The following is a 23,971-nucleotide window of genomic DNA, read 5'->3' on the forward strand; positions in this document are numbered from 1 at the left end:
GCCTTTATCATTTCCGGGTCAGAGGATTTCAACGTGGTAGCCTCAGTCAGCGTGTCGAAATTCTTTCAAAGTTATGCGGGCCTCAATAATAAGGCGCTAAAGCTACATGTATTGCCAGGTACCTCATTGTTTTGAATTTTGAACGGGTTCTTGCGGCTACCTTACACGCGCTATTGGACATTTTGGCGGTTTGGACCGCCAGCACGGACCAAATTCACATGCTTGTCCGTCTCACCGACTCGTGTTGAGTAGCCGCCTGAGCGCGGTTCTCTCTTTTTGGCGAAAATGGGTGAGTTTAAGGTACATCGGGTTCGTTTCTTCGACTACATGCCCAGCGCAATTAGAGCCATGGCGTTCAATCGCCCCACCGAGAGGCTTGCAGTGGCTCGGGCTGACGGAACAGTTGAGGTATTTAACTTCACTGACAACTACTTCCAAGAAAAGGTAAGTGGCTTATCAATCTATTGCATATTTGAAATTTCTTCATCGGTATGCACCGTGGCAAATTTAGGCTCAGGAATGCAGACAACGAACTGTAATTTAGATTGGATTTGCCTTTATTAGTCTCTCAGTGGAGAAGTTTACATTTCACAGCAGCAAAGTTATGAAAGGAATGAAAGTAAAAAACAATACAGGAGCTGCTGGAAAGGTAGCCACTCTCGCGACGCCGTCTTGAAGTCCTTGAGACCTTGTTAAATATACATTTCAATCAATCATTGGGATTCTCCAGTAAATATTCCCCGATTTCCGCAGTCTTGAATTAAGTCAGACTGACCAACACACAAAAAAGACATAGGCAAATATCTGATTTTATTTGGAGAAAATAATAATCATGGTTTAAATTAATGATAAATGGTGCCTTTTTTACACTACCCATTTTAAATAATGTCCTGTTTTCGAGTAAAAGGATAGGCACGAAAAACGTTTTTTCAAGTCCCATTCGTAAAATCCATAAAAATATGGATAGCTTTATCAACTCTGAAAGCAATTGTAATTTCCAGCCAAAACCATACTTCTATTGTTTGGAATTGCTTTGCTGTCTTTTGTGAGTTCTTTTATGGTGCTAACACAAGTAAAGAACAAGAGCACCTCCTTATACTGTATTTGAGAGTGAAGTTTAGTTGTATAAATTAAATGGGCTCCTGCTTTTGCCGCAGTAAAGTAATGGCGTTCCAATTATGGAAAATGCTTTCCAAAGTTGCTAATGGTGTTCTTGAACTGAAGGTGAATGTTTTAATTGTTGTGGTTACATGTGTGTGAATTCTGCGTTGAACATTTATGCTCTTTTGGTGCAGGTGATCCCCGGTCGGGATGGTGCAGGCATTGAGGCTCTATGCTGGGTGGGTCAGCGTCTCTTCAGTGCGAGTTTGCGTGGAGAGATCACAGAGTATGACCTGGAGAATTTGCAGCCCAAGCGCGTTGTAGATGCCTATGGGGGTCCGATCTGGGCCATGAGCTGCAACAGCATGGGAACCCTCTTGGCGGTAAATTCGCACATTATAGTTCACTTTCGCCTTGATGAATCGATATGTAAATGTTTTCATTGGGAGTAAAGACCCATATTTTTTTGTGACAGGTTGGATGTGAAGATGGGACAGTAAAGTTATTTGAAATTCTGGAGGACAGAATTCAGCTTCAGAGGAAGTTTGACAGACAGAAATGTAAGAAATTTTTAAGAAAATATTTTCTGGCTTTTGCCAATGCATACACACGGTCAGACAGTAATTGTCTTGTGAGGACGGCTTATGTTCAATTTATGTCTGTTATTGTGATCTTGAGGTCGCATCATCAGCCTCTCCTGGCATCCCTCTGGCAAGCTGCTGGCTGCCGGCGTGATGGACACGATTCGAATATTTGATGTTGAGACTGGTAAATTGCTACAACGTCATTTTTACCAAATAATTAAACACAGATGACCCTTATGAATTTATTATCCTTGTTTCAGGTCATGGCATTCACAGAATGCATGTTGAAAGACTTGTCGGAGCCCCCAAAAGCAAGGATGTTGTTGTTTGGACTATCATCTTCTTATCCAATCACACTATCATTAGTGGCGATTCTGCCGGAAAAGTCCAGATGTGGGATGGAATTACAGGAACGCTTGTCCACACTCACCTCATCACCAAATGGGATGTGCTTGCACTTTCCATCTGCCAGGCAAGTAAAACATTTCAGACGCGTTTTCATATATAGCATCATTTTAGTCAAACACTCGCAACACATGTCTAAAATACATCTCACCATATTGTATTAAAGGGCTGGGGAGTCAAGTTTCCAAAAACTGAATTTCATAAAATAAGGTGCATGTGGGATAACTCGCTTGCCATACTGCATTCAGAGCACAAGTGCAAAATACAAAAACAGTTGTTGATAAAGGCCCGCACTTTACTGCAATAAGGTTTTTGTCCCCTTTTGAAATCAATGCATATGAAAAAATCCTGTGCCTATTACCAGGGTTAAATTCCAGAAAAATCTTTGGTTCATTCAACGTATCACTGCTTTATCATAACAATCAAGACCTTGTGCTGCGTTGGCGTGCTGAAGAGTTTGTTGGGAGTTGAAGTTAAGTGGCGAATTTAATGAGAAAGAATACTCAGAGCGTAGAAGTGGCGGATGGTTCCGTCAATGTTTTTTTTGGAACTGCATTGCATGATCCATTTCACAATCTCCTCTACCAATATGGAACATATGGGAAGCGTCTACTGACAGAACACAACATCTAGAGCCACAGCTGATAAAATGAGAGTGATTCTCTGGTTGCCTGACCCATGATTTTATTATGATGCGTGGGATTGACCGCAAAATGACAGCAGATGGTGGAAATACCAAATACCAAAACATTTATTTTAAAAAATGGATAATGAACCTGAAACCTGGTTCACCGCATTGTCTCTGAACAGCAATGCAAATTTAGTCGGCAAGATGCTAGACTGCTGCACGATATACACGTTGTTGGTAGAATCACTGTCTTAAATTGGTTCTTCACAGGATGAAAGCAGTCTCATAGCCGGGACATCAGAAGGAACTGTGGTCCAGTTCCAATTTCTTTCTCGCACCATCAACCAACAGGATAAGGACTGGGTCCGAACCAGAACCTTTAAAAACCACACACATGACGTGAAGGCGTTGGTTCATACTGAGATTTCTGTTGTTTCTGGAGGTCAGTTATAAATATTCATTTGCGCTTTGTCTTTTTATTCCAAATCTTTGACTTGTAACATTTATTTGGAACAGTCTTGGTAGGGTTCTTTTTTTCTAAGCCATTCAATTTTGTCCTCATCGTGACATAAAACCTCAATGCTTTCTTCAACTCACAAAGGTTAGTTACACAAACAATGACCTCCCAAATTGAACTTGAATCTAATTGGAGAGTTTTCCATGCGGCAACAAGTTGGAGTCACACCTTGTATCGTTGCCCTGATTGCTGTTTCAAAATATTTGAACAATAAGCCATGATACATAGTTCATATGAAAATTAATATTAAGCTGAGGAGCTGCATTGGAAAGCAGGTACTGTACAGCCCAATGTTTTTCTGGCGTCTCCTTTCAGGTATGGATACTCAGGTCGTAGTACGACCCCTGCTGGATAAGGTGGAGAAGAACACACAAGAGTCGAGTCTCCGTAAAATAGTCTTCCCTCACGTGAGTACTATACTTCAATAACAAAGGAAATTTTCGTTTGATTCAGTACATGCATTTAGCCCCAAGCCCGGACAAATACAGAGGGTTGTGTCAGGAAGGGCATTCAATGTAAAAGCTTGGCCAAAACAAACATGCGAATCAACCTCTGAAGAAGGAGGGCACTGATTCGCTGTCGCAACACCTGAAGGGAAAAGCTGAAAGGAAAAGAAGAGTTCGCCCCGTGTCATCTTTTATAAGAACATGAATTATTGTATAGTTTTTGACGGCTGAATATCCAACAAATATCCAACAAAATACAGTGTGTTTTTTTTCCATGCAGAGGAATCTAGTGTGTTGTGCTAAGAAGTCGTCGGGGCTGCTGCTGTTCCAGTTTTCTGACCATCTTGAGCTGTGGAGACTGGGGCAGAGTGAGGGTCATGGTGAGAGCACAATAACGCACCAATTTTGATACATATTCTCATTTTTATACTAACACATACAGTAGTCGCTTGTCACATGTTAAATTCATCTTTTTCAAAATTACTATACAGTATACAGACTTAGTATTTATGACTCGACATCCTCCTTGCAACCCCAATACGATTCACTGTGTAATCAACTATCAATTTGACCAAAGAATCCACTACAGCTCATCGTTAGGCCTACCAACAGTTAACATCGGCGTAACTCCACTCAAACTAAGACTGAGAATGTTTTTCATAGCAATGGGCCTCTAAATCTAATGACCAACTTCAATTCTTGCCTTGGAGTCGTACCTCCCGTCAAATCTCCTTTTCTAGTTTTGTGCTTGCAGCTCATGTCATTTTAGTAATACGACCATCATGATTTAAAACAAAAATCCGACTGACAATCCCGTTTCTGTGGAGGAACTACTACACACTTTTGTGTGTTTTTTTTTCTTTTCGCCGCAATCTATCATCACATGCACTTTATCAGCACGCACAATGTCTCCTGTTCTGAAAGGGAAATACAAGAAAAACATTTGCACCTCAAATACACACATACAGGTGCAGTGTAATCGTGTTGATCACACGGGACATTACATCACATACAGTCGAATAGTGTTTCATGACATTTATGGGAAACAATATTTCTGGTGCCGTACAAATGATCCCACGGAAACAACACACTACCGGAAACGACCTTTACTGTGAAATCCTGAGGCCGGATATATCAAGTAAATCAAGTCTGAGTGTGTACGTACTTAGCCACAATGACGGCCACCTAATTGAATTGGTACTATCTGCTCCATAAACGACAACTTCACATTCAATTTGCTCCCGAACTGCTCGGCATTTTGGCATCCGAGGTTATACTTCAAATTATAATAATAATACATTTAATTTACAAGCGCCTTTCTGAACACCCAAGGACACTTTACAATAAAAACAATACATAAAACAATAAAATCATGAATAAAACAATCAATAATAAAACAGCAAAAGTAGACAATGAAAGCAAGTTTAAACAGGTGGGTTTTGAGGTGAGGTTTAAAAGTAGGAAGGGAGTCAATGTTACGGATGTTAGGTGGTCCAGAGTTTGGGAGCGGAGCGGCTGAAAGCTCTGCACCCCATCGTGGTGAGACGGGCAGAGGGCATACAGAGGTGGAGGGACAAAGGGAATTACAATCATTTGGTCAATGCAAATCACTAGTCTTACAACCTTCGTTCTAGTGGTTGCAATGTCAAAGCTTCAACATTTACTGAGATTTTATCCACCCCACAGGCCGAAAAATCTACAACAAACAAATATTCTGGTGCCCTAAGCCTTTTGTAAAGTCCTGGGTAAAAAAATCCAAATGAAATGACTCTCCCAGGAGCAACACACCTGATTCAAATCATTTGAATCAGGTGTGTTTCTCCTGGGAGAGCTGGAAAACAGGCAAGACAGCGGCCCTCGAGGACCGACTTTGGACACCCCTGGTATATACTGTACTACCGAATATTGGCCAAGCTGTACCTCTTCTAAAAAAGGGTGCAAAAAGCCTGTGTGGTTTGCCAAATGAAGAAGTTGGTCTCACAAGTGCAAAAGTTGGTGTTGAGCCCTGGCACAAATGTTCCCTCTAAGTTGCAGGCATGTCCAATTGCGCACTGTACTCCACCTCATCAGCGCACAGCAAATGTATCACGAGTCATAGGCAGTGCCCCTTCCCAACGCTACTTTTGGAAATTGTGTAATAAAGGGGCACCTTTTCCTGCATTTAAAATCAGTTAGAATAATGTGATAGTCTGCAGGCTTATATTGTCAACCAAACATTTTAAATAATGTTCGTATTTAATCCAGAGCCTGTGTTTCAGGAAATTCTCTCTTTTCAACCACTTTGATACTCAAACATTGATAATGAAAAACGGCTCCCATGTCACAATCACTTAAAATAGTGTATTATAAAGTAGTAAATACGAAATTGATAATTGTTGATTAAACCGAAGAAGACACAAAAGAAAATTACGGTCGAGCAATGTGTTGACTAAGCAACTGTCTCAGGCAATAGAAGAGGTTGAAAACTACATCAACGAACATCACAAAGGTACATACGACTTTATTATACCGTATAGTTTATTTCTTTAATTACAATACAATAGCACATTTATTATACATAAAATAAGGTATATTTTGTGCAGTTTTAAGGCTTATTTAGTAGAAAATTATGTTTTATGGGAACCTGGGAACGGATTCTCATTTTTAATGGTTTCTTATGGGAAATAAATCTTTGGCAGGCAAACTTTTCGCCTTACACACACTTTCTGGGAACCCATTACGTTCGTAAGCTGAGGTATCACCGTATCATTAATTTTATTCTATATTTTTTTGAAGCAAATATAACTTAGAGTTCTCAGGTTTCAGACTGTTGTGCTGTTTTGCCATTGTGTGAATGTCATTTGTTCGCCTGTCCAAAAAAAGGCTTGTGGTGTGTGTGTGTGTGTGTGTGTGTGTGTGTGTGTGTGTGTGTGTGTGTGTGTGTGCGTGCGTGCGTGCGTGCGTGCGTGCGTGTGTGTGTGTGTGTGTGTGTGTGTGTGTGCGTGCGTGCGTGTGAGCGTGCGTGCGTGCGTGCGTGTGTGTGTGAATGCTGAGTAGCATGGACATTTTGAGGGAAGATTGCTTGCCTCAGCTGAAAACGGAATTTTACCACAGAGAACTTTCTAGCCCCCAATCTCCTTTGCTTTGAAAGTTTGTCAGCGACAATGAATATTGCCTCTCAAACAATTAACACTTTTTTATTGGGCTTGCTATTATGTTATCACCGTTTGTTATCAGGAAAGCCCGGTGAGAGTCTACCTGTGAAGAGGAATCCAGAGAAACTGATTCATCTGAAAAGGAAGGTGTGTACTATTAAGTTCAATTTCACATCAAAAGAGCTCATGTGAAAACATAGTGTGAGCCCGACACTTTTTTGGAGTCGACAGATAAAAAACAATGGCATTTTGACTTCAATATTGCACGAATCTACAGAACAATCTAAAAATTGATCAGATCCAGTTCATTATACATTCTAAATGCGCCGACGGTGCACGCAGACACATTTGTCCAAGCGTCCATCCGTTCTGAAATTGTGATTTAACTCAGTCTTAGTCAAATTGTGTTCACCAACTTGGCTTTGAATGCCGCGTTTTCATTAATGTTCAGCTCCAAGAGTTCTTTCGTTGAGCCTCCCGGAATGGGATGGCAAGCACAGGGAGGAATGTGGGGATTGGTTGAGAGAGCAGTCGAAAATGGACACCAAAAGAGGCTGGCGGGGGGGGGGGGGGGGGGGGGGGGGGGGAATAAAGGATTAAAATCTCAAAGAGAGCGTCTTTATTTACAGTAATATAATGCAGAACATTCCAGTTGTTACCTAATTAGGAGCAGAAAATACTCATTTTTCCATTGTAATAAGTCAGATGTTGCTGCGCACGGTCGTCCTTTCCCGGAGTGATAAATGGCACAGTTTTCGTTGCATAGAAAAGCCCTGCCTTGTGTAGAAAACTGAAGAGTTTTCAGTCCGCTTTATAGTTGTGAAAATATTATTCCATCTAACGCAGTCATGTCCAAATGCAGCCCCTGGTCAATTTTCATCTGGCCCTTAGCCTCTGTCATAAAATCAATAACATCAGCATGTAGAATGACTACATTGGGCCAGTAGCGATGTGCTAAAAAAGTAAATATGTAACACAGAATGGCTCGCTGAAATTTATTTCAATTAATTCCTCTTATATGTAAAGAATGTCCCCCAAGGTGCCCCCCTTACCCCTCTACATTTTTAACATGCCAAATCTGGCCCCCTTAGAAAAACATTTGGAGACCCCTGATCTAACTGCTCAACTTTCGGACCCTTGCCTCCACTGAATTATTGTCCGAGCATGTCTATTTAGCTTTTGTTGCAAATGCTTAGTTGAGGTTGGGAGTTTGTTGAGATATCCAAATGAAATGGCCCCACCCCCACTAGAATTGCAATCAATAATGCCAATGTGTAAATAACTTTGGTTTGTATAGAAACGCCCCGGTTGAATGCAGTGAATAGTTACGAAAGAGCTGATCAGTCGAGACAACCATCTCTGCCACCCATCTCTGCAGCCAGTACCAACTAAGCTGTGGCGTGTTTGCTGATGTGTACAGGGCGAAGATCTTATCCGGTGCAGTGCTCTGTCGCCATGCGGAGGGTGGCTGGCGTACTCGACTGTGTCCAGCGTTCGTCTTTACAAGCTACACATTGACAACAACAACATTCGTATCACAAAGGTACAGATTTCATTGCTGACATGACAAATGTGATTTTTTTTGACTGGTCCAAAAAACACTCACTTCTCATGTATACTGCATGATTGGTCTGCTTGTCATGGCATACGATGACCCGGGTGACTTCTTGCCTGTTTTTTCTGGCTCCCCATAGGTTTCCAAATTACCCAAGATCCTGAACTCAGCCCAGCAGCTTTGCTTTTCCTCAGATTCCACCAAACTCTTTGCATCTTGCAGCCAGTCATCGGTTATTCTGGTTTCTCTTAGCCAGTCAGAGTGCAAATATCTTCACACACTCAACCCTCAGCCAGGTGAGTCTGAAATTGGCTTTCTTTATCTAGACCAGGTGTGCTCACCCTTTTTCATCATACGAGCTACTTATAAAAACAACCAAGTCAAAATGATCTACCCACGACAAAAATGCAAAACATAATTATTTTCAAATGTTTTAAGGATTCTTTGTATGTACAATGTATGTTGATATACCTTGCATAACTGAATAAGACAATATTGCACAACACAGATAATAACTATATATACATAACATAATAAATAACTATTAAACATTTTTGTAATTACCTGAGTTTACTTTGATGACTTACATTGAATTGAATCAGCCAGGGATGCATAGTCCGGACAAGAGCTGCTGACAGCCAGCCTCAAGCACATTTCCAAATGTTCATCATTCATGGTGGAACGGTATTTGGACTTAATGATCTTCATGTAGGAAAAGGTTGACCACATAAATAAGTGGAGCCGAATAATGCAGGCATGGAGGTAGCACATTTCCTCATGTTGGGGTACTTTTCCTGTGTGAGTAGTAAGTTACCGAACTGTCCTTGAGCCCTGGACTTCAGCAGTGAGAACACTCACAATCTCCGATGTCTTTCTACATTTGCTGGGTTAAATCCTCAGCCATGGCTTCACAGCGCCGTGTAACTGTATGTCTTGACGACTGCAGAGCTTTGATTGAAGATAATATCTCTGCCTTATTTTTAAAGTCTCTGAACAAGGAGTAAGGTAATTCGCTGACTAGCTTGTAAATTTTGCTGCGTTCAGCGCCGTTGTTTACACACGGCGACCTAAAGGTACAAATTCAGTTGTCATCTGAATGGTTGCCCTGTATGTCAATCAAGTGACGGGACGTTTGATAGGCTGACAAATGTTTTTTTTTTTACTGTCACGCTGCGATCGACCAGTACTACCTCCGCGATCGACCGGTAGATCACGATCGACGTAATGAGCACCCCTGATCTAGACCCTATTTGAGTTGAAGTTATCATTACGTGTTACATTCCAGACTACCTGCGCAATAGATAAATTCAGCAAAGTGGTGATTAAGTACAGTGATCCCTCAGCTCCCGAACATAATTGGTTCCCAGAAAGTGTGTGTGAGGCCAAAAGTTCATCTTCTGAGCATTAATTTCCCATAATTAACCATTAAAAAGAGAATAATCCGTTTATAATAATCATTTTTTGCTTAATTAGCCTTAAAACCACACAAAATATACCTTGTTATGGATTGGATTGGATTGGATTTGCCTTTATTAGTCTCGCAGTATGTTATGTATAATAAATGTGCTATTGTATTGCAATAAAAAATAAACTGTACTATATAATAAAGTCGTTTTATTTACCTTTGTGATGGTAGTTGTCAATGGATGACAAACTTCCAGATTCCCTCTTGATGATATCTGAGTGAAGTTGCCGTGCTTTCTCAGCGATAATACCCTCACTCACACGGTCCCCTGCTAGCTGCTTTTCGTTAATCCAAATCAACAGATGTTTTTCAACCTCTTCTATTGCCTGAAACTTGCTTAGACAACACAGAGACACCCTTAGCCACGCGTGCACCCTTAAAGGACAACCAACGTCACTTTTTTGTTTTTTAACTGACATCAGAAAAACGTTTTATAGCATCTAAAATACCCAAAACACGCAGTATGATATTTTTAGTCAAATGCAAAACACCAAGAAAAATGACTTAAAGTGTCCAAAAACTTAGTGTCCAACAAATTGAGCTGCGAATTGGGAATTTTCAGAAAGTCCCGCCCCCAGTTCGTGACGTCACGCCAAGAAGTCTTGCATTGCTTGTGAATCAAAACAATGGCTTTAAATTCGGAGAATATGCTTTCTTGTTACACATCCAGTTATGAATATGATTCAAATAGTTCTCAAGAGGAAAGCATACATGTTTGCAATCGATTAAAGAATTACATGTGCCATTTTGAGGCAACATTGGGGGAAAATCTCTCACCCAAAAAAAAGAGGCACAAAATGGCGACCTCCAGTGGCCACCTCTGCTTCCACAGGCTGATAAATTCCTTATATGTAGCTTGAATGCCCTCTTCTGGCGGCTTTTGGGTGCAACACGGTTCTCAGACCAAACATGTACAGCAAAATACATTGACGTGATGGAAGCACTGCTACAATGTGTCTTTTCGGTCAGTGGGCGGTCTTTTCGTGACGTGATGTACGGACTCGTGACCAACTCAAAAACAAGACTTCCTAAATATTCAGAGCCAGTCATAAAACGTAAAATATAGCTATATGCGGTGGAATCTTATTAAAATACGCTCAGTAGAAGTCATTTGAAGCCATTTTACAAATTATGGACACAACTTGTCCGGAGACGTCGGTTGTCCTTTAATAGCTTCCTTGTTCTGAAGGATGGTAGCAATGGTAGACTTAGCATACTGGTACTGGGACGCTAGGTCACACAAATGCACACCTTGTTCGTGTTTTTTGATGATCTTCTGCTCGACCGTAATTTTCTTGAATGTCTTAGGCTTAACACTAGCCTGTGGTGGGGTCTTTTTCGGTCCCAAAATAGCAAAAGTACTCCACCCGATAACAAACCACGTCAGCACTAAAACAGAGGGGGTGTGGAAAACTAGTCCGGCAGCCACCGTGGCGCTGTTCGATCGTGTAGTTTGGTGTTCATCTCCCGAAAACTAGTCCGCCAGCCACCGTTGCGCTGTGTGGTTTGGTTCGTTCACCGAAAACTAGTTTGCATGCCAAGATTTTATTCTCGTGAATGTAATGTTCGTGAGGCGAAAAGTTCATGGGCGAAAGCTTTTGTAGGCTGTGAGGTATCACTGTATTTTCGTTGTCTATTGTAAGCCTGTCACAAATTATTATTGATTGGTGACTTAATAGTTGCAATTAGTCGACAAATTGCATCACATGTAAATTTCGACATATTGCACCAGCAAGCAGCTGCTCTTACACAACCATCATTATCTTAGATCATAAGGGATATTAAAATGATTTATAATAGACAATTAAAATAACAGCATATTCAACTTTGGGAGCTTACAGCTCATTTCTGACATGTTTATTAATAATAGGGCAACTTAAATTGAAAGTCATACTGTGCCCTTAATGGTTTTTTTCTCTCAATGTTTAGTACATTTTAAAATGGAACCAAAAACTATACACGATGCACAGTTGAATGCGTACAATGAAACTGATAATGGTAAACTCGTCTATCGTGTGGGATCGGTTCCTGTTCCTTGTGGTGTGGATGGAGGTGTGAGTGGTTGAGCAACAGCGGCTGTTTCTGTCCGCCCTCGATCTGTACTACATGCTACAGATTATGATTCGTTGTAACTAAGCGGCGCTAGGCTATATTCAATTAGCTAACAGTTTTACCGCTGAAACATGTTCTTAAGTTAACGTATTGTAAAAAAGAAAATCAAATCAGCAATGCATTGAACTCGTGAAAAAATGATCCACAATAAAACAAGAGACGACTATACAGTAAAGTCTCGTTATATCGATATCGGATATATCGATAGTCCCGGTTATATCCATACTATTTCTATGCACGCACTGAGAAAATTACATGCAAACAGGGTCGGATATATCGATAGTCCCGGTTATATCGATATTTTTTCGGACTCCCTTGAATATCGACATAACGAGACTTTACTGTATGGTGCAGAGCACAAGACAATCAACAGTGTGACGTTTCCATGAATGTACTTGCACAGAAACGTGCGTTGAGCGTTAAATGGAGTTTCAAACTTTGCAACCATTTTGAAATGACCACATCCAAAGAAATGATTAACAGGTCATCAAGGGCATATATATTTGTGTGGTTCAGGTTCCAGACACCCAGTCCACCTGTTGCATGCAAGTGATGATGGCAATTGGCTTGTTACAGCTAATGCAGGCTTTGAAATCCATGTATACAACCTCCAAAAGCTCAAGGTGAAGTGACATTATTTTTGCCCTTTTTCACAAAATGTGAATCTGTACATCACTTCAGCTTGTTCCTATTTGCTTGCTCCCGCAGTTTCATTGCACAGTGCCAGTGTACAGCTCCTGTCCGACTGCCTTGGCCATCAACTCCACCACCAGAAACCTCATCACAGTGCATGCTGACCAGCAGGCAAACACCACGTCACTACGCTTAATGTCTATCTTTTAATACCCCGAATTAATCTTGTCCTAACATTACGTGCCCATCTTCTCTGTGCATGTACCCAACGCAGATATTCGAGTTCTCTCTAGTGAAAACTGAATACACCGATTGGAGTCGCAAGCTGCTGAAACATGGGCTGCACCCTCTCTGGTTGCAGAGGGACACGCCCATCACCCATGTCTCCTTCAATCCCAAGAACCTGGATCACATTCTTCTGCATGATATGTTTATGTTCTGCATCATCGACAAGAACCTGGTGTGTGAATACACCAAAAGCTGCTTGTTTTGCCTCTTATTCTGATGAGTGTATCTCGAGTAAATGGACCTTTTTTCTCTTCCTCTCGCAGCCTCTCCCTACAGCAAAGTCTCAGCTCTCCAACCAAATGACCCTCAGGAGTCTTCCAGAGTCTGAGAGGATTATACACAGCCATGCATTCAAGATTTGCAAAACCTTTCAGGTACAGTAAATTCCTTAAAAAGGAAGGTGAAATGTAGATATCGGATGATGATGTTTGCAGATGATATTGTGATCTGTAGCGAGAGTAGGGAACGGGGAGGACAAACTAGAGAGATGGAGGTTTGCCGTGGAAAGGAGTGGAATGAAGGTCAGTTGCAGCAAGACGGAGTATATGTGTGTGAATGAGGGGCATCCAAGCACAAGAGTGAGGCTACAGGGAGAAGAGATGAAGAAGGTGGGGGATTTTAAGTACTTGGGATGAACTGTCCAGTAATGAAGAGTGCGGAAAAGAGGTGAAGAAGCACGTACAGGCAGGCTGGAACGGCTGGAGAAAAATGTCAGGTGTGATGTGTGAAAGAAGGGTTTCAGCTAAGATGTAAGGTAAGGTGTATAAAACGGTGGTGAGACCAGCCATGATGTTTGGACTGGAGACAGTGCCACTGAAAAAAAGACAGGAAGCAGAGCTGGAGGTAGCAGAGATGAAGATGTTGAGGTTTTCTTTGGGAGTGACCAGGTTGTATAGGATCAGGAATGAATATATCAGAGGGAAAACTCATATTAGAGGTTTTGGAGAGAAATCAGAGGCCAGACTGAGATGGTTTGGACATGACCAGAGAAGAGTGGGAGAATATATTCGGAGAAGGCTCGTGAGTCTTGAACTGCCAGGAATGACACCGAGAGGAAGACCTAAGAGAAGGTTTATGGAGGTTGTCAAAGAGGACATGAAGGTTGCTGGTGTGAGAGAAGAGTATGCACAAAACCGGGTGAGATAGAGGACACTGCTTCACTGTGGTGACCCCTGAACGGAAAAGCTGAAAAGAAAAGAAGCTACCCCCCATATTAATAATAATACATTTTATTTCAGTATTCAAAGTAGGGACGCCTCACTCTCTTTTGGTGTTTTTTTTTTTTTTACAGAAAAAAAATGTGTTGCACTGAACCCGCGACAAGTGAACTGCGAAGTAGCGGATATACCCAAAAGATTAAAAGCAGCCTACTTAAAAAGCAAAGTCTTTGTTCTTTTTAAGGGTTTCCATTGACTCCGCCAACAAAACAGAGCGTTTGCCAGTTTGGGAGCGACTGTTTGGAATGCGCAATTGCCACCTGCTTTTAGAAAGGCGCACAAGACACTAAATTGAAAAAGACTACTATTTTGCCAGCAGACAAGGGCAGATGCACAGTGCTGCTCAACACATTGGATTATGAAGACAAAATAAATAGGTTAATCAGTGATTCTAACACGTATGAGCAACTAAAAAGGGACCCTTCCAATAGATACAAGAAAGAAATGATTGACTGTCTCCAAAAGCTAGAGAAAGGAAAACATATAGATAAACAGATGTATTTTAGATTATACCCGGGAGAGGCCACGCCATGTATCTATGGCCTGCCAAAAATACATAAAGAAGGGTTCCCCCTCCGACCCATTGTTTGTAGCATTGACTCCTCTACATACAATGTAGCCAAATATTTAAAAACTATTTTAGCTCCGTTGGTTGGTAACACAGAATACCACGTAGAGAACACCACAGGGTTTGTAGAGAGGATCAAAGACCTCATATTGGAACCTGAGGAAACTTTGGCATCATACGATGTGACTTCTCTCTTTACATCTGTCCCAACCCCAGCAGCAGTCTCAGTGGTGAGGACGAGGCTGCTGGCGGATGTTTCTCTGCATGAAAGAACCAAACTGAAACCGGATCACATCTGCCAATTATTAGAAATCTGCCTTAATACTACGTATTTTCAATTTCGGGAAAAATTTTATAAACAAATCCATGGTTGTGCTATGGGCTCACCAGTTTCACCCATAGTGGCTAATCTTTACATGGAAGAGATGGAGAAACAGGCCCTCACATCCTTCCCAGGGACAAAACCTAGACACTGGTTTAGATATGTGGACGATACTTTTGTCATAATTAAGAAACAAGAAATTCAATCCTTCACAGATCATCTCAACTCTGTAGACTTCAACATTAAATTTACTCGTGAGGACATTCAAGAGAACCAACTAGCCTTCTTGGATTGTAAAGTAATTATAAAAGAGGACAGAGCGCTAAAAACAGAAGTCTTTAGGAAGGCTACGCACACTGACCAATACTTACTTTTTGACTCTAACCACCCTTTACAACATAAACTAGGAGTTATCAGAACCCTCCAGCATAGGGCTAAACTAATACCAACTAGCACTGAAGGTAGAGAAAAGGAGTCAAAACATATCAGGAGAGCACTCACTAACTGTGGGTACCCTCAGTGGTCATTCAACAAATGTCAGAAAGAAAGAATAGCGAACGAAACCAATAATTCTCAAGATTCTAAAAGGAGAGGAGTAGCAGTACCGTACATTGCAGGAGTTTCTGAAAAATTACAAAGAGTCCTTTGGCAACATAAAATTCCTACTTATTTCAAACCGATAAACACGTTAAGGCAAAAATTAGTGCATCCAAAAGATAGGCTACCAAATGAAAAACAAAGTAATGTAGTTTATTCCATACATTGTAAGAATGAAAATTGTAAAGAGCAGTACATTGGGGAGACTCAACAAATTCTCAAAAAAAGACTTTATCAACATCGCAGGGATAATACTAGTGGGCCTCAATCGGCAGTACATTTGCACCTAAAAGCTAGCAACCACTCATTTGACGACAATGAGGTTAAAATCTTAGCGAAAGGACATAGATGGTTTGAAAGGGGGGTGAAAGAAGCGATTCTTATAAAACAACAAAATCCTTCATTAAACCGGTCTGGTGGTGTGAGGTTCAATTTGGATCGTTCATACAATAGCCTGCTCAGGCAAAACAGGTTAGGCAACTTTCGCAATGCTGATGAGGGTCGTTATGCTGATGAGGTGATACCGGGGGGAGTGGGTGTAATAGGCCAATCGTTAGTCAGGAATGTAGGAACAATCAGTGGGGCCACAGGGGGGGGGGGGGGTCCCGCCCCCCCCCCCCCCCAACCTGAGAGTAGGGACCTATCATAGCTGTGTCCGGCGCCACCAGGTCTGGACATTAGGGATATATAAATGGGGCCGATACGACCAGTCAGACTTTAGTTCGCTGACGAAGCCTCTTGGATAGGAGGCGAAACGTCCGAAACCTTCACTTTTGTACAGATGACGGCTGAAGAAACCTTCTCATCGAAAGACACTAAAGAGGTTGAAGCTATTGAGTGATATAGGGAGGCACCTCTTCATAAGTGGTGCTGAATACTTGGACAAAGTCATACGTGCAGGCTTGATTGAATCTAATAAGAACAAGACTAAAAATAATCTAAGTGTTGTTTTGTGAATCGCAGGGAGCAGCATTGACATTTCCACTTTACTCCCGCAGCCTCTTTTGAATGTGACTCTGCTGGATGACCAGTCCCTCGTTGTGGTGGAGCGGCCGCTACCGGACATCCAATCTCAGCTGCCCGCACCTGTACGACAGAAGAAGTTTGCCACCTAAACAAAAGCACAGAAGAAGCTTTTATCCGGCTTGCCACTACAGATCTCATTTGTCAAAGAGCTGTTTGTTGGCCCATATCCAAAAACAGCCAAAGATTTCCACTTTCTTCAAACCTTTTGATAAATAAACCATCCAACTGTTTTCTTTCCTCTTATCGTTTTAGTGTTTACTTTGCTCACAAGATGAACTTAATATGCAAAGGTTAATGGCTTACTTTGATGTTAGGTCCAAAGTCCACAAATGATGGGACAGATCAGATTTCAGTTGGAATCTGCAATAAATACACATAGAAAGTGAGAAGCAGAGATCTAAAGCGATAGAAACTGTTCAAACTGGATTAGTGGTTCACATGCTGATTACTCTTGGCAGATTGTCAACCACAAATCTTTTTATAATTGTCGGGAAAGTGTTTTTTTATTGATTCATTTTGTGTTTCAAACTGTACAAAGATGACACAAAATATTCATACCGCTTTAACGTTCAACATTTTATGTTTTAACATTAAAATGGAATATATTTTTTTCAAGCTAAACAGAAAAAAGTGAGATAAGAAAGCATGTACAAATATACACCATTCGTGGTACCCACGCGGGTCCAGGGAGAACATGCAAACTCCACACAGGGAGGCCGGACCGGGACGCGAACCGGTGACCTCTGCACTGTGAAGCCGGTGTGCTAACCACTCGACTACCTCCATCAACATGTTTCTTCAAAAGTACGTGATACCAGCGGAGTACTTGAGTATTGTATCCATTAGTTACATGCACATAAACCTTCACAATTTCAACCAAGGGTGTGTTGTGAATTTTTGTGTTCACTGTAGCTTCCCTTCACCTCCTGCTCCCGTACCTGTATTTTGTTTCTCCACTTTGTCTTTTCCTTTCCTGTTCCTTTCAGAACCTTGCTGCTGTGAAATGTAAATGTCTCATTTGTGAAGATCAAAAAGTAAACAACTTGTCGCCCCTCACCCGCAGGTAGAAACTATGATGTCAGCAACTCTGTGACTTGTTAACTGTTCAAACAAAAAATCCATATAAAAATCCTCATCTCACCCCTCAGGTGGTGTCCGTCACCCATTTTTAGCTTAGGTCCTCTACAAGAGGCCAGGAAGCTTGATAGTACTGCGCAGTATCCGTGCTGTTCCCAGCACTGCACTTTTCTGGACCGAGATAGCCGATGTTGTTCCTGATCTGTTGCAACCACTCATCGAATTTGAGGGTCACTGCCCCGAGTTTCTCATGTTCCTTCTATCTGATGTTTCCATCACTCTGGACCGCTACATCCACGACAACGGCTTTCCTCTGCCCTTAATCTATGACCACAATGTCTGGTTGGTTCTCCATTACCATGTTGTCAGTCTCTATCTGGAAGTCCGACAGGATCTTTGCTCTGCATTCTCTACTACCTTTGGAGGTTTTTCCCCATTTTGACCTTGGGGTTTCCAGTCCATACTCCGCACAGTCGTTTGGGTAGACTATGCCAGCCACCTGGTTATGGTGCTCCATGTAGGCTTTTCCTGCCAGCATTTTACACCCTGAAGTTATGTGTTGGATGGTCTCAGGTGCCTCTTTGCCCAACCTACACCTTAGGTCTTGTCTGGTGTGGTATATCTGTGCCTCTACGACTCTGGTGCTCAGAGCCTGTTCTTGAGCAGCCAAGATGAGTGCCTCTGTGCTGGCCTTTAGGACAGCCTTTTCTAGCCACTGATAGGACTTCCTGAGATCAGCCACTTCAGTTATGGTTCTGTGGTACATCCAGTGTAAGGGCTTTTCCTCCCATGATGATCCTTCTTCCAGCACCTCATCCTCTGTTCTCCATTGTCTGCGACATTCTCTGAGTACATCCGTTGGAGCCTTCTCAATGGATTCATGGCTCATGGATGTCCTGAACAGTGGCTCTCACACTCACCTCCTTCCTGACGGGTTGTGTAGTCTGAGGGTACATATGTATATTGCAAGGGACACAGAGACTAACAACTTTCCACACTCACACACACAAAGCTTGTCACAATTTGGAGTATTCAATCAGCCTGCCATGCATGCTTTTGGAATGTGGGAGGAAACTGGAGAACCTGAATAAAACCTATGCAGGCGCGGAGAGACATTTGTTGTTGGATCAACAAACTTGCGGCCACATGTTTTAGTGACACCCCTTTGCAGCATCGGGTGGTCATTGGGGAGAGTGCCTTTGGATTGCAGACCGGCGTGGTGGTCCCTCTTTTTAAAGGAGGGTGGTGGGGGGGGTGGTGTGTTCTAACTACAGAGGAATCACACTCCTCAGCCTCCCTGGTAAGGGATGGTAAAGAAAGCATTCCTTCAGGAAGTTCAGCCTTGAAGAGAAGCAGTGTGGTTTTCATCGCGGCTTTCGAACAATCGATCCCCATTACAACCTACCCCAAGCAGGGGTCCTCGAGGGTACGTGGGAACTCGCCCTACCAGTCTACATCTGATTTGTGGACTTGGAGAAGGCGTTTGACAGTGTCCCTCAGGGAGTTCTCTGGGGGGTGCTTCTGGAGTATGGGGTTCCGAAACCCCCCACTCCATCAAGGCTTCCCTTTGTCGCAGATTCCGTTCATAATTTCTCCACTGTGAGACTAATAAAGGCATATCCAATCCAATCCAATAACCTTTATAGTCAGAATTTGTAGGCGCAGCCGAAACGTTGAGGGGTAGGTTTTGGTGGCCTCTGTATTGCATCTTTGCTTTTGGTAGGTGTTGTGCTGTTGGCTCCTTGGAGCAGGGCTCTCCAAATCTGACTCGTGTTTTGCATCAGAGTGTGAAGCAGATTGGATTGGATTTACCTCCATCTCGCAGTGGAGAAATTTACATTTCACAGCAGCAAAGTGAGGAAAGGAAGAGGAAAAGAAAAACAAAATACAGGAGCTGCTGGAAAGGCAGGCACACTCGCGGTGCCATCTTGCCATCAAAAGAACAAAAAAACCGAAATAAATAATATGACAACAAAGACCGAGAGAGTTATTCTTAAGTACTTTCTGTACCCTCTTTGTTACGTGGAGAGGATCAAAGCGTCCTTTTCACCAGTGGATCAGGGGTGTCATGGTGGAATGTCTACTACAAGCTAAATTTTTTAAGCAACACAAAGCTGGAGTATCCATTGACGAAAAGAGATTGTCTAAGATGGGATGAAGATCAGAACTTCCAAATCTAATACTATATTATATACTATAGTCTTCAGTCTGAAAAGGGTGGAGTGCCCGTTCCTAGTTTGGGAGGAGATCTTGCCCCAAGTACGTCATTCGGTTCGACAGTCAATACACAATGAGACCGACATCATAATGTTTATTTTGGTTGAAGCTAACCATACAATTCCTGGATCAAGTCCCACTGGGACAATATGAACACTATATCAGCATTGATACATAAATTAACCAGCTTCAAAAGTCAGATCTTCTTCATTCACTTTCAAATTATCTCAACCTTGTGGAAAAGATCAAATGAGTCCTGTTTACTGCATGTTACAATAATAGAACATCTTCATGAAAAACAGAGTTGTAGAAATACACAAAATTCAGCCTTGTAAACGTGATAAATAAATAAATAATGTTGAATAAATAAAGACTCATTCAGCTTTGAACTTCTAAAGTCTGACTCGAAGGCACAAAAAAGCAATAGATCAACTCTCATTGCTCTGGAATAATCATTCAATTCATTCTGACTTTCCTAATCCAGGCAGGGATCAAAGTCGACCTTGCAAGAAGTGTGCCAAGCGGTGACTACACGAGGTGGGGTCTCGCACAGGTGCAGCCCACCGTCACAACCACCGAGACCGGCTTCAAGGAATACTTTTTCCCATTTTTCCCACCGCAACGTTCCCGCTTTAGAAACACCCTGGTCTGGGTTATGGGAACCGAGTTGTAGTCATGGCTCAGTTCGGGGGTCCCTTGGCTCTTGATCATGATGCACCCGGAGCATAGACACTGGGCTTCAACGTAGGTGGACGGGTAGTGGTCCTTCATGGGTTTCCATCTGGATAGAAACGACATCGCAAGGTGAGTGATGATGATGAAGTCATTGCTGCGAAACAGAACCAAAACCACCTTCATTGTCCAAGTACTGTCTGTAGAACACACGAGGACTTTGGAAGGATACTGTTTTGCAGTAGTACCACGAAGTATCAAGCAGAGTTACAGTCATCAGTGGCAGAATAAAATACGATGAGAATTATAGGTGCCAAAATCATTGCACCATTTTAAAGTGACCAGTATCTACTTTAAGTGCAATTGTACGCAAGTCCTTCATCGGTTTAAAGCAGGGGTGTCAAAGTCATTTTTTGCCACGGGCCACATTGTAGTTATGGTTTCCTCTCGAGGGCCATTAGAATGTTTAATCCCCTCCACATATTACATATAGAGCACACAACAAATTACTGAATAACTAGTTTTCAAATCTGAAGTCAAGAATAATGACTGATATTGTGGTTTACATCCAAAAACATGACATTTTGGTTAGGATTTTAGGAAGCATCATGGAATTTCATAAGTTTGATTTACTTTCGCAGGCCGAAAACAAAATAATGTGGCGGGCTGGATTTGGCACCCAGGCCTTGACTTTGTCACCTATGCTGTAAAGTAAGTTTGGTTCAAGTACAGAGCTGGAGCTCGAATGATCATTGTGGGAATCATATATGCATTGTGTGTGTGTGTGTGTGTGTGTGTGTGTATATATATATATATATATATATATATATATATATATATATATATATATATATATATATATATATATATATATATATATATATACACACATGGATATATGATTCCCACAATTTTTTTTATCAGTTCTCTCTCTGTGTGTGTGTGTGTGTGTGTGTGTGTGTGTGTGTGTGTGTGTGTGGGTGCCTATATGGCTCTTGACAAATGAGAGCAAGTTTGTGAAAGCCTCCGAATCCCAGCTTGATACAAGCAACACCACACAACTCTCTTATGCAACTTTTTTCTGTAATGTCAGACCGAGCGGGACTTTCCCTTTGGGCGATAACATGAACATGTCATCATGGCAAGAGGGTTGAGACAGATGCTCAAGTGCAAACGAAAAGATGACAAAGAGAGGACACCAAGAATCAAATGACAAACAAGTGACGTCAGTGTACCATTGTGTCATCGCGCAAGGTGGGGAAAATCTGAGGCAATGCTTTGGATTTTGTTTGTTTTGGTGACACGAGGTAAGACATTCCAAACACCAGCATTCTTTGCCAGTCGTAAAACACGTGTGCGGGTCTCTTCAGCAATGCAGGTCTTTCCTACAGAACTGTCTCACTCACACACACACACACACACACACACACACACACACACACACACACACACACACACACACACACACACACACACACACACACACACACACACACACACACACACATGCACGCAGATGAGGATGAAAGGATGCTTACACATATCTCCAGGGAGACAGGGACCTATCCTCCAGGTCCCAAGGCACGTAGAGGTCTAAGGGGCACTCGAAGGGGGAGTCGTGGGCCACCGCCCCCCGTGGCTCCGGGGGCTGCGGGTAGTGGCTCGCCAGCTTCTTGTGCGCCACCGTGCTCAGATCCTGCTCCTCGTAGCAGCGTTTGAGGTTGGACGTCCACGCGGGCCCCGCCAAGAAGATCACCACGGCCACCAACTGTTGGGGGACGCAGACCGGCTTAGACGTGATGCCGGACGCCCGACTGACATGCACTCACTCACCTGACCCAGTGTGCTCATCTCTCGCGCTTCGCATCCCCTGCCGTGTGTTGCCGGCAGACATGCTCAACGCTTTATTAGCCCGGCAAGCCTCAATGGCATGAGGAAATGGAGAACTGGAACCGCTTCTCGCCAAGGAGTTTGGGTAACTTCCAACTTCCACGCACACAACTCCTCGCCGTGCCCGCGTTTGTGCATATTTGCAGGTGATGTCACGTGATTGTCTATTCTTAGCTCATGGTCACCTTGATTCATATCATAGATGACGCAATATCACGTCACGACGCGTGCGCTTTATTACTCAACAAGTACTGTTTAACCAGCTCGTGTGCGAGGATGTGGCAAGAGGAACGCGTCGACGATAGAATACACGAGGAAATTGTCCCCGCTTGTACAGTACAGACTTCACTAATGTTGGGAATAAGTAACTCAAACGATCAAAGACATGACAAATAATGGAAGGGTACCGTTTTGCAGTAGTACCTCAATGACAGCTGTGAGACAATGTGCAAAGTACCAAGCAGAGTTAAAGTGATCAATGGTAGAATAAAGTATAACAGTTGGACAGTTAGTGCAAAAAAAGAAAAAGCAATTGCACCATTTTTAAATTGACCGGTAGCAAAACAGATTTTCGACCATAATCCGTTCCAGAAATCTGTTTGAAAATTGATTCGGTCAAAAAACGAAAAATTTCCCATTATAGTTAATGTAATAAATGTCTACTTTTTTATCATGATTGAACAGTACATACCGCCTGCTCACAATGGAACGCTATACGAGGAAAATGCGTCTGTCACAATGAGACACGACACAAGGAAGTGACGTAGAAGGAAGCGGAGGGGAATCGTGTAGTGCATTCAGGTGTGCTCAGTTTGGTCGAGAACTGATTTTCGGTTGTAAACCAAGGCATTAAAAAAATTGGTTGAAAACCGAATTGGTCGAGAACTGAGACGTTTGAAAACTGAGGTTTCACTGTAATTGGAGAATAACTTTAAAGGACAACCGACGTCTCCGGACAAGTTGTGTCCATAATTTGTAAAATGGCTTCAAATGACTTCTATGATCGTATTTTACAAAGATTCCACCGCATACAGCTATATTTTACGTTTTAAGACTCGCGCTGACTATTCAGGAAGTCTTGTTTTTCAGTTGGTGACGAGTCTGTACGTGACGTCACTGAAGGAACGCCCCTGACCGAAAAAAGACACATTGTAGCAGTTCTTCCATCATGTCAATGTATTTTGCTGTACTTGTTTGGTCTGAAAACCTCGTGTTGCACCAAAGAGCCGCCAGAAGAGGGTGACCAAGCTCAATGGAAGGAATTTATCAGCCTGTGAAAACGCTCCACACCACACACAACAACACAGTGACAAAAGAAAACACAAGAACAATAAAAAAAAAGAAGCAAGGCTCGTGAGAGCACTTGCTGACGGCTACCTACTCGGGCGCCATCTTGGACTTAAATTGCACTTGGCTCTGGTCCTTGGTTACCACGACAGACAGTGACAAAGTCTGCATCACAGCAGACACTTTCGCTCCTTTCTGCCCTCATTCGTGAACAAGGCCCCAAGATACTT

The 23,971-nt window shown here is 42.4% G+C and overlaps 2 protein-coding genes and 1 pseudogene across 2 annotated transcripts; 1 reads left to right on the forward strand and 2 right to left on the reverse strand.

Moving 5' to 3' along the window:
- The first annotated feature begins 19 nt into the window (after nt 1-19).
- Nucleotides 20-16,836, forward strand: utp4 (UTP4 small subunit processome component). The gene is made up of 16 exons (XM_088997543.1): nt 20-444; nt 1,296-1,484; nt 1,577-1,661; nt 1,780-1,869; nt 1,946-2,157; nt 2,989-3,160; nt 3,551-3,642; nt 3,962-4,061; nt 6,898-6,962; nt 8,236-8,358; nt 8,510-8,666; nt 12,464-12,570; nt 12,656-12,751; nt 12,855-13,040; nt 13,132-13,242; nt 16,571-16,836. The coding sequence occupies exons 1-16, from the start codon at nt 286-288 to the stop codon at nt 16,685-16,687; spliced, it is 2,061 nt and encodes a 686-aa protein (XP_088853669.1). The 5' UTR covers nt 20-285; the 3' UTR covers nt 16,688-16,836.
- A 134-nt stretch (nt 16,837-16,970) lies between these two features.
- On the reverse strand, nt 16,971-19,621 carry LOC148898374 (uncharacterized; annotated as a pseudogene).
- A 207-nt stretch (nt 19,622-19,828) lies between these two features.
- il17c (interleukin 17c) lies at nt 19,829-22,665 on the reverse strand. The gene is made up of 3 exons (XM_088996529.1): nt 22,398-22,665; nt 22,103-22,332; nt 19,829-20,673 (listed from the first exon to the last, which is right to left on the reverse strand). Exons 1-3 carry the CDS (start codon nt 22,413-22,415, stop codon nt 20,421-20,423), a joined length of 501 nt encoding a protein of 166 aa, XP_088852655.1. The 5' UTR covers nt 22,416-22,665; the 3' UTR covers nt 19,829-20,420.
- Between the last annotated feature and the right edge of the window lie 1,306 nt (nt 22,666-23,971).

The sequence above is a fragment of the Hippocampus bargibanti genome, linkage group LG05 (genome assembly GCF_051943395.1).
Source record: "Hippocampus bargibanti isolate YZ-2025 linkage group LG05, ASM5194339v1, whole genome shotgun sequence".
Taxonomy (NCBI): domain Eukaryota; kingdom Metazoa; phylum Chordata; class Actinopteri; order Syngnathiformes; family Syngnathidae; genus Hippocampus; species Hippocampus bargibanti.